Raw genomic sequence first — 10,513 nt, 5'->3', positions numbered from 1 at the left:
TTTATTCCAGTGAGATTGCTAAGGCGAACACCTACATGTTTAGTTTTGCCCAACCTAGATTGAGGCACAGACACAGTCTCAATGGGGATAGCTGAGCTGACTACACTGACTGTGCTAGTGGCAGACTCCACTAAGCTGGTAAACAGCCTGCTGCCTGGCCTGCACCCTATCTCATTGTGGAGCTAGAGGAGTTAGAGTCCTGTCTATGTTCATAGATAAGATGAGAGCACCCCTCAGCAGGCCAGGCTTGGTCCTTTTTGTGGGTGAGTCCCAAAAAAAGGTACAATTATCTACAAATTCTATCTTTTGGGAGGGTAGGAAACAGTTTTCAACCAGCGATTGAGTTGTGAGACTCTGCTGTAGAGCTCACCACTCCCCCTAACTGGGAGGGGGCCAGAGACAATTACTCGATGCCGACACATCTTTCAAGATGATTTTCACGCTGAAGCTATGTTGCTGTTTCATCCTAACATTGTTGGTGCCAACATGGATAACAATATCCCTATACTCTCTACACACTCCAGTTTTAGCTTTAGCCAGCACCATCTTCAGATTAGCCTTAACGTCGGTAGTCCTGCCATCTGGTAAACAGTGTACGATCGCTGGATGATTCTTTTTAAGTCCAATACTGCGGGTAATGGAGTCGCCCATGACTAGAGTTTTCAATTTGTCAGAGCTAATGGTGGGAAGCTTCGGCGTCTCAGACCCCGTAACGGGAGGAGTAGAGACCAGAGAAGACTCGGCCTCTGACTCCGACTCGCTCCTTAATGGGGAAAACCGGTTGAAAGTTTCTGTCGGCTGAATGAGCGACACCGGTTGAGCGTTCCTACAGCATTTCCTTCCAGAAGCCATGAGAAAATGTTCCGGCTGCAGGGGGATTTACTAGTAAGCCAGTGACTCAGCCCCCATAATAGGGTCAGAGGCAGAGAACCCCAGTGGAGAGAGTGGAACCGGCCAGGCAGAGACATCAAGGGCGGTCCACCTTCACACCCCTTGGCCAGACTACACTCAATCTTAGGACCTACTGAAGAGATGAGTCTTCAATAAAGATTTAAAAGTCGAGACCGAGTCAGTAATCGGCTAATACAAGCAGACAAGATTGCGCCACAGCTATAACATTATTCATTATATAGATAATTATGTGTTTGAAATTAATGTGAAACAAGCTGGTTAATATGTTTCTGTTCCTCTGTTTTGTCCTCTCCAGATCCCTACTGGCCAGCCTGTTCTGTCCTCTCCAGATCACGACTGGCCAGCCTGTTCTGTCTTCTCCAGATCCCGACTGGCCAGCCTGTTCTGTCTTCTCCAGATCACGACTGGCCAGCCTGTTCTGTCTTCTCCAGGTCACGACTGGCCAGCCTGTTCTGTCCTCTCCAGATCACTACTGGTCAGCCTGTTCTGTCTTCTCCAGATCACGACTGGCCAGCCTGTTCTGTCTTCTCCAGGTCACGACTGCACAGCCTGTGTGTTCCTCTGCCCCCCCCCCCCCCCCCCGTCCTTCTGTTACTGCGCCCTCCCCCCGCTGCCCATCTGAACGCTGCAGGCCCCGTCTTACTCCTCTACCATGACGGTTGCACCAGGTGACCCGGGGGATGACGCATTCGAACTGGAACCGGACCACGAGTGCTGTGAGCGTGTAGTCATCAACATCTCCGGGCTTCGCTTCGAGACTCAGCGGAAGACCCTCTCCCAGTTCCCTGAGACCCTGCTGGGGGACCCCAAGAAGAGGATGAGGTAACTATACCACTTATATAGGTTGTTATCCTGTATTGATGATAACCCTAACTCTAACCCCAAGAAGAGGATGAGGTAACTATACCACTTATATTGGTTATTATTAGGGCTGTCAAACGATAACAAAAATGGTATCCAGTTGATTGCAGGATTTGCAGTGATTAATTGCAAATTCAGAATTTGCAAAAGTTGAGCTGTAATTTAAGATGTTTTATAGAAAAAGCATTGCACAAATATTGACGTCTTGGTTTTGTCCAAAGTAAGAAATGGTAATCAAAAACAGGTAAATTGATCAGTCACACTTTCTTTAACCTCTACGTCTATCAGGTCTCAAACTAAGACCCAGATGCAGACACAGGAGGCAGACAGTACAAGTCTCAAAGTGTATTATAGTTCAAGGGGCAGGCAAAAGGTAAGTCAAGGCAGGCAAAGGGTCGTAATCCAAATCAGAGTCAGGGAGGAACAAGATGGGAGGCAGGATCAGAGTCAGGTCAGGCAGAAAGGTCAGAACTGGGAAGACTAAGAACCAAAAACTTGAGTTCAGAAAAACATGGGAACATGGAAACAGGAGAAAAATTGCTGCGAGACAGAAGCTTAATTCTAGATAAATGGAAAGTGGGATGAGAGTGCGGGGAAACAGAAGGCGAACAGCAGAGTGGCTAAGGACCTTAGAGATGGGGAAAGGTCTGATAAAACGGAGGGAAAGTTGGCAGGACTCCACCCCCAGGGCTAGGCCCTGAATGGACAGCCATACCCCCCCACCCCCCCTTGGGGAACAGGGATCCGGTGCCTGTTGTTGATACCTGGAGGTGGTATTGAGAAGAGCGGCCCGGGCTCTCTTCCAGGTATGGCGACAGCGACGGACGCACATCTGGGCAGAGGGAATGCTGACCTCTTCCTCTTGCTCCGAGAAGAGCGGGATCTGATATCCCAGGGAACACTCAAAAGGTGAGACCCGTAGTAGAACAGGGAAGGGTGTTGCAGGCATATTCCATCCACATGAGTTGCTGGCTCCAGGTGATGGGATTGGTGGACGAAGCAGCGAAGAGTTGTCTCCAGGGATTGATTGGCTCGCTCCAACTGGCCGATAGACTGGGGATGTAAACCAGAGGACAGGCTGGTCGACGACCCAATGAGGGTGCAGAGCGCCTTACAGAACCGGGACAAGAACTGAGGACCACGATCGGAGACCATGCCTACCGGCAGTCCATGGATCTGGAAGATGTGCTGCACAATGAGCTGGACCGTCTCCTTAGCTGAGGGAAACTTAGGAAAGGGAATCATATGGACTGCTTTGGAAAACCTATCCACCACTGTGAGGATGCTGGTGCTGCCATCTGATGGAGGGAGACCAGTGAAGAAGTCCAGGGATAAGGGGCGGTGAGGGACAGGGAGGGGTTGAAGGAGACCAGCCAGAGCCTTGTTCGACACACACACTGTACAGGCAGCAACAAATGCAGAGACATCAGGAACCATGGTGAGCCACCAAAAAACATTGTCGGACAAAATCCAAGGTCCGACGGGAGCCAGGATGATCATCCCAGAACAGGAGCACAGGCAGAGTCCGTGACAAACATCTGGTTAGCTGGGTCCCCCCCCCCTCTTTCAGACCAGACTCTCGATTCCTCAGATAATAGCAGCCGCAAGTTCTTCAAACCAAGCTGCTTACCTATTGCAGATTCAGTCTTCCCAGCCTGGTGCAGGTCTACCATTTTGTTTCTGGTGTCCTTTGACAGCTCTTTGGTCTTGGCCATAGTGGAGTTTGGAGTGTGACTGTTTGAGGTTGTGGACAGGTGTCTTTTATACTGATAACAAGTTCAAACGGGTGCCATTAATACAGAGTGGAGGACAGAGGAGCCTCTTAAAGAAGAACTTACAGGTCTGTGAGAGCCAGAAATCTTGCTTGTTTGTAGGTGACCAAATACTTATTTTCCACCATAATTTGCAAATAAATTCATAAAAAATGCTACAATGTGATTTTCTGGATTTTCTTCCCCTCATTTTGTCTGTCATAGTTGAAGTGTACCTATGATGAAAATTACAGGCCTTTCTCATCTTTTTAAGTGGGAGAACTTGGTGGCTGACTAAATACTTTTTTGCCCCACTGTATAGTTACAGCAGGCCAAGGTAGGAGAGTCAGACACACACACATGCAACATCACTCACATGTACTTCCTGTATTGGAGTTGGTCATGTGGGTCGGGGCGGATGGGGCACCAGCATCCTCCTCCTGAATGCTCCTCACCATGGCTGTTAAAGCTGGGGTCGTTGGAATATGTTGCCCCATCTGGATTTGAGGTTTTACCAATACCTTGGCCAGCAGCTCGAGAAAGAGCCGTCTCCTCTGGAGCTTCCCTCTGATCCAGTCTCAAAGCTCAAAGCCGAGATGTCCAAGATGTTGAAGAATATCACAACATGCCAGCGTAGGGTTCTTCTTTTACAACTGTAGCCAGTCACCAGCTTGTCTAAATTGTCCATAATTCCTTTTGTGGCGTTGTAATCCATTATGATTTCTGTTATTTGATGTTCCTGGCCACAGATTCTCCCATCCCTATACAGTGTACTCATGAGTACCACATTTTTGCCTTTCTCTGGCACGTAAGACACTAGGGACGTGTCGGCAGTAAACAAACTTAGAGGGATTGATAGGCCTGTTTCGTGTATTCAACAGCTGAGATAGGAGCTTTGGCTTGATTTTTCGTACTGTTCCTACCATCGTCAGCTTCCTCTTGAGGAGCTCCTGTCCCAGGGTGTGCAAAGTAAAAAAGTTATTCCATGTGATAATGTATCCACGGAGTCCCTGTGTCAGGTCCAGGACAACCCACATCCCTTGGTTCATCTCAGGGGCTACTCCACCTGGCTTCCCCATAGACACTTGCAAGTTCCACGCATATGATGAAGCAGCATCACAGGCAGCCCAGATCTTGATTCCATATTTTGTGGGTTTAGACCGTAGGTACTGCCTGAAGGGGCAGAAGCCCCTAAATGCATAAGCTACTTATCAACAGTAACGTTGGGCCCAGGGTTGTACAACAGGGGAAGGAGGTCCACCCACTTGTCCCACACGGACCTGATTTCAGCTAGCTTGTCTCTCTAAACTGACCTGATAGCAGCTAGCTTGTCTCTCTACACTGACCTGATTATCTCCAAGAAGAGAATGAGATAAGATAGGGTCTTCAATACTTTACTGTTTGTTGTCCTGTTAACACTAACCCCAAGAAGAGAATGAGATAAGATAGGGTCTTCAACACTTTACTGTTTTTTGTCCTGTTAACACTAACCCCAAGAAGAGAATGAGATAAGATAGGGTCTTCAATACTTTACTGTTTTTTGTCCTGTTAACACTAACCCCAAGAAGAGAATGAGATAAGATAGGGTCTTCAATACTTTACTGTTTTTTGTCCTGTTAACACTAACCCCAAGAAGAGAATGAGGTAAGATAGGGTCTTCAATACTTTACTGTTTTTTGTCCTGTTAACACTAACCCCAAGAAGAGAATGAGATAAGATAGGGTCTTCAATACTTTACTGTTTTTTGTCCACTAATCTCTCTCTCTCCAGGTACTTTGATCCTTTGAGGAACGAGTATTTCTTCGACAGGAACCGGCCCAGTTTTGACGCCATCCTCTACTACTACCAGTCAGGAGGGAGACTGCGTCGGCCGGTTAATGTCACTCTAGACATCTTCTCTGAGGAGATCCGCTTCTATGAGCTGGGAGAGGAGGCCATGGAGATCTTCAGAGAGGATGAGGGCTTCATTAAGGAAGAAGAGCGTCCTCTCCCGGAGAATGAGTTTCAGAGACAGGTACATTCAATTGTTATTTATTGGTGGCACATTGTCTAGTTAATACAGTGTACAATACAAAGTTTTATATCTTTATGTTTGAAGCCTGAAATGTGGCAAAAGGTCGCAAAGTTCAAGGGGGCCGAATACTTTCGCAAGGCACTGTAAATATATTAATCTGTTACTAGCAAATGTCTCAGAGAATGTTTGCTATCTGCTGTCAATTTGATAAATGTGTGCATGTGCGTGTGTGTGTGTGAACTTGAACAGGTGTGGCTGCTGTTCGAGTATCCTGAGAGTTCCGGCGCGGCCCGTATCATCGCCATCATCAGTGTCATGGTGATCCTGATCTCTATCGTGTCCTTCTGCCTGGAGACACTCCCAGTGTTCCGGAACGACCATGAAGACAACAATGTGTTCCAGCCCTTCAACAACTCCACCTCTTCCTACACGTCTTCCTACTTCACTGATCCCTTCTTCATCCTGGAGACGCTCTGCATCATCTGGTTCTCCTTTGAGTTTCTCGTCCGCTTCTTCGCGTGTCCTAGTAAAGCCGGGTTCTTCGGTAACATTATGAATATCATCGATATTGTGGCGATTATTCCATATTTCATCACGTTGGGCACAGAGCTGGCAGAGAAACCTGAGGACGGGCAGGCTGGGCAGCAGGCCATGTCCCTCGCCATCCTCAGGGTCATCCGTCTAGTCAGGGTATTCAGGATCTTCAAGCTGTCCAGACACTCCAAGGGGCTCCAGATCCTGGGCCAGACCCTGAAGGCCAGCATGCGGGAGCTTGGCCTTCTCATCTTCTTCCTCTTCATTGGAGTCATCCTCTTCTCCAGTGCTGTTTACTTCGCAGAGGCCGACGAGGCGGACTCCCAGTTCAGTAGCATTCCAGAAGCCTTCTGGTGGGCCGTGGTTTCCATGACCACCGTGGGCTACGGCGACATGGTGCCCACCACCATCGGCGGGAAAATCGTTGGATCGCTCTGCGCCATCGCCGGCGTGCTGACCATTGCGTTACCAGTTCCTGTCATCGTGTCCAACTTCAACTACTTCTACCACCGGGAGACAGAGGGCGAGGAGCAGGCGCAGTACCTGAACACACCCAGTGTGCCCAAGGCCGACTCAGCCGAGGACCTGAAGAAGAGCTGCCGCAGCGGGAGTGGTTCCACCCTCAGTAAGTCAGACTACATGGAGATACAGGAAGCTGCACTGAACCACAGCACAGAAGACTTCAGAGCAGAGAGACTCAAGACAGGCAACTGCACCCTGTTGGCTAATGCTAACACCTTGACTACTGCTAACACGCCAGGTAATGCTAACACCTTGACTAATGCTAACACTCCAGGTAATGCTAACACCTTGGCTAATGCTAACATGCCAGGTAATGCTAACACATTGGCTAATGCACTATCTAACACTAACACGCTGGCTAACACAAACTATGTCAACATCACCAAGATAAGAACGGACGTATAGCTGGATTCAGACGGTATAACACCAACTTCCTGGCCTGTCGGGGTTGACAGGGAACTGGAAGGAAATAGTAGAGGAGGGTGGAGGACTGAGTAAAGACCCTTCCTCTCTCTGATGTTGTAAAAGGCTTGGAGCCCCTACTGGAGCTGTCCAGACTAGATCACTGAAACTCTGATAGAGGCCCTGCAAGGTGGACCTTAGCCCCTATCTTACCCCCCCAAACTGACCAGTTCCTAACTCAAGCCCCCCTCACCCATCCACCTCTGTTAAGAGGTGAATCTTCCCTGTGTTCAGTGTCTGCATGGCATTAGTCTGGTCAGTGTGACTGTTAAACTGTTCAGTCGTCATCTGTATACACTGCTCCCTACAGTAGCCCAATAGTAGGCGAACTGCCGGCTGATACTAGACCTAAAAACTCTCAGACACCATAGAGGGACCACTCTGCTCATATTGCCAAAATCCCGTCAGCAGAGATCTAGGATCAGTTTTCCCTGAACAAGTCCTAGCCGTAACCAATAGGAGATATACTGCAAAACTGACCTTAGATCAGCGTCTCATCATCTTCTAATTACTTAGCTCTAACTGCCAGCCGATAGGAGCTTATTGACCCCACCTCTCCCCCATACGGCCTGATACTCTCTCCCACCTCATACCCCCTGATACTCTCTCCCACCCCATACCCCCTGAAACTCTCTCCCACCCCATACCCCCTGAAACTATCTCCCACCCCATACCCCCTGATACTCTGCCACCCCATACCCCCTGAAACTCTCTCCCGCCCCATATGGCCTGAAACTCTCTCCCACCCCATACCCCCTGAAACTCTCTCCCACCCCATACCCCTGATACTCTCTCTCTCCCACCCCATACCTCCTGAACTCTCTCCCACCCCATACCTCCTGATACTCTCTCCCACCCCATACCCCGTGAAACTCTCTCCCACCCCATACCCCTGAAATTCTCTCCCACCCCATACCTCCTGAAACTCTCTCCCACCCCATACCTCCTGATACTCTCTCCCACCCCATACCTCCTGAAACTCTCTCCCACCCCATACCTCCTGAAACTCTCTCCCACCCCATACCCCCTGAACCTCTCTCCCACCCCATACCACCTGAAACTCTTTCCCACCCAATACCCCCTGAACCTCTCTCCCACGCCATACCCCCTGAAACTCTCTCCCACCCCATACTCCCTGAAACTCTCTCCCACCCCATACTCCCTGAAACTCTCTCCCACCCCATACCCCCTGAACCTCTCTCCCACCCCATACCCCCTGAAACTCTCTCCCACCCCATACCCCCTGAACCTCTCTCCCACCCCATACCCCCTGAAACTCTCTCCCACCCCATACCCCCTGAAACTCTCTCCCACCCCATACCCCCTGAAACTCTCTCCCACCCCATACCCCCTGAACCTCTCTCCCACCCCATACCCCCTGAAACTCTCTCCCACCCCATACCCCCTGAAACTCTCTCCCACCCCATACCTCCTGAAACTCTCTCCCACCCCATACCTCCTGAACCTCTCTCCCACCCCATACCCCCTGAACCTCTCTCCCACCCCATACCCCCTGAAACTCTCTCCCACCCCATATCCCCTGAACCTCTCTCCCACCCCATACCACCTGAAACTCTCTCCCACCCCATACCCCCTGAAACTCTCTCCCACCCCATACCCCCTGAACCTCTCTCCCACCCCATACCCCCTGAAACTCTCTCCCACCTCATACCCCCTGATACTCTCTCCCACCCCATACCTCCTGAAACTCTCTCCCACCCCATACCCCCTGAAACTCTCTCCCACCCCATACCACCTGAAACTCTCTCCCACCCCATACCTCCTGAACCTCTCTCCCACCCCATACCCCCTGAACCTCTCTCCCACCCCATACCCCCTGAAACTCTCTCCCACCCCATACCCCCTGAACCTCTCTCCCACCCCATACCCCCTGAAACTCTCTCCCACCCCATACCCCCTGAACCTCTCTCCCACCCCATACCCCCTGAAACTCTCTCCCACCCCATACCCCCTGAAACTCTCTCCCACCCCATACCTCCTGAAACTCTCTCCCACCCCATACCTCCTGAACCTCTCTCCCACCTCATACCCCCTGAACCTCTCTCCCACCCCATACCCCCTGAAACTCTCTCCCACCCCATATCCCCTGAACCTCTCTCCCACCCCATACCCCCTGAAACTCTCTCCCACCCCATACCCCCTGAAACTCTCTCCCACCCCATACCACCTGAAACTCTCTCCCACCCCATACCTCCTGAACCTCTCTCCCACCCCATACCCCCTGAACCTCTCTCCCACCCCATACCCCCTGAAACTCTCTCCCACCCCATATCCCCTGAACCTCTCTCCCACCCCATACCACCTGAAACTCTCTCCCACCCCATACCCCCTGAAACTCTCTCCCACCCCATACCCCCTGAACCTCTCTCCCACCCCATACCCCCTGAAACTCTCTCCCACCTCATACCCCCTGATACTCTCTCCCACCCCATACCTCCTGAAACTCTCTCCCACCCCATACCCCTGAACCTCTCTCCCACCCCATACCCCCTGAAACTCTCTCCCACCCCATACCCCCTGAAACTCTCTCCCACCCCATACCACCTGAAACTCTCTCCCACCCCATACCCCCTGAACCTCTCTCCCACCCCATACCCCCTGAAACTCTCTCCCACCCCATACCCCCTGAACCTCTCTCTCACCCCATACCCCCTGAACCTCTCTCCCACCCCATACCCCCTGAACCTCTCTCCCACCCCATACCCCCCGAACCTCTCTCCCACCCCATACCCCCTGAAACTCTCTCCCACCCCATACCCCCTGAACCTCTCTCCCACCCCATACCCCCTGAAACTCTCTCCCACCCCATACCCCCTGAACATCTCTCCCACCCCATACCCCCTGAATCTCTCTCTCACCCCATACCCCCTGAACCTCTCTCCCACCCCATACCCCCTGAACCTCTCTCCCACCCCATACCCCCTGAACCTCTCTCCCACCCCATAACCCCTGAACCTCTCTCCCACACCTTACCCCCTGAAACTCTGTCCCTCCCCATACCCCCTGAACCTCTCTCCCACCCCATACCCCTGAAACTCTCTCCCACCCCATACCCCCTGAACCTCTCTCCCACCCCATACCCCCTGAAACTCTCTCTCACCCCATACCCCCTGAACCTCTCTCTCACCCCATACCCCCTGAAACTCTCTCCCACCCCATACCCCCTGAACCTCTCTCCCACCCCATACCCCCTGAACCTCTCTCCCACCCAATACCCCCTGAACCTCTCTCCCACCCCATACCCCCTGAACCTCTCTCCCACCCCATACCACTGAACCTCTCTCCCACCCCATACCCCCTGAAACTCTCTCCCACCCCATACCCCCTGAAACTCTCTCTCTCCCACCCCATACCCCCTGAAACTCTCTCCCACCCCATACCCCCTGAAACTCTCTCCCACCCCATACCCTCTGCAACTCAGCTACAACTCTACTAT

General features: G+C 51.4%; 1 protein-coding gene across 1 annotated transcript; it reads left to right on the top strand.

Moving 5' to 3' along the window:
* Positions 1-1,564: 1,564 nt before the first annotated feature.
* LOC110491186 (potassium voltage-gated channel subfamily A member 2-like) lies at positions 1,565-7,674 on the top strand. Its single transcript, XM_036945807.1, has 3 exons — positions 1,565-1,734; positions 5,295-5,538; positions 5,788-7,674. Exons 1-3 carry the CDS (start codon positions 1,565-1,567, stop codon positions 6,997-6,999), a joined length of 1,626 nt encoding a protein of 541 aa, XP_036801702.1. The 3' UTR covers positions 7,000-7,674.
* The last annotated feature ends 2,839 nt before the right edge of the window (positions 7,675-10,513 follow it).

The sequence above is a fragment of the Oncorhynchus mykiss genome, chromosome 16, assembly GCF_013265735.2.
Source record: "Oncorhynchus mykiss isolate Arlee chromosome 16, USDA_OmykA_1.1, whole genome shotgun sequence".
Classification (NCBI taxonomy): domain Eukaryota; kingdom Metazoa; phylum Chordata; class Actinopteri; order Salmoniformes; family Salmonidae; genus Oncorhynchus; species Oncorhynchus mykiss.
This window is presented reverse-complemented; position numbering and strand designations above follow the sequence as displayed.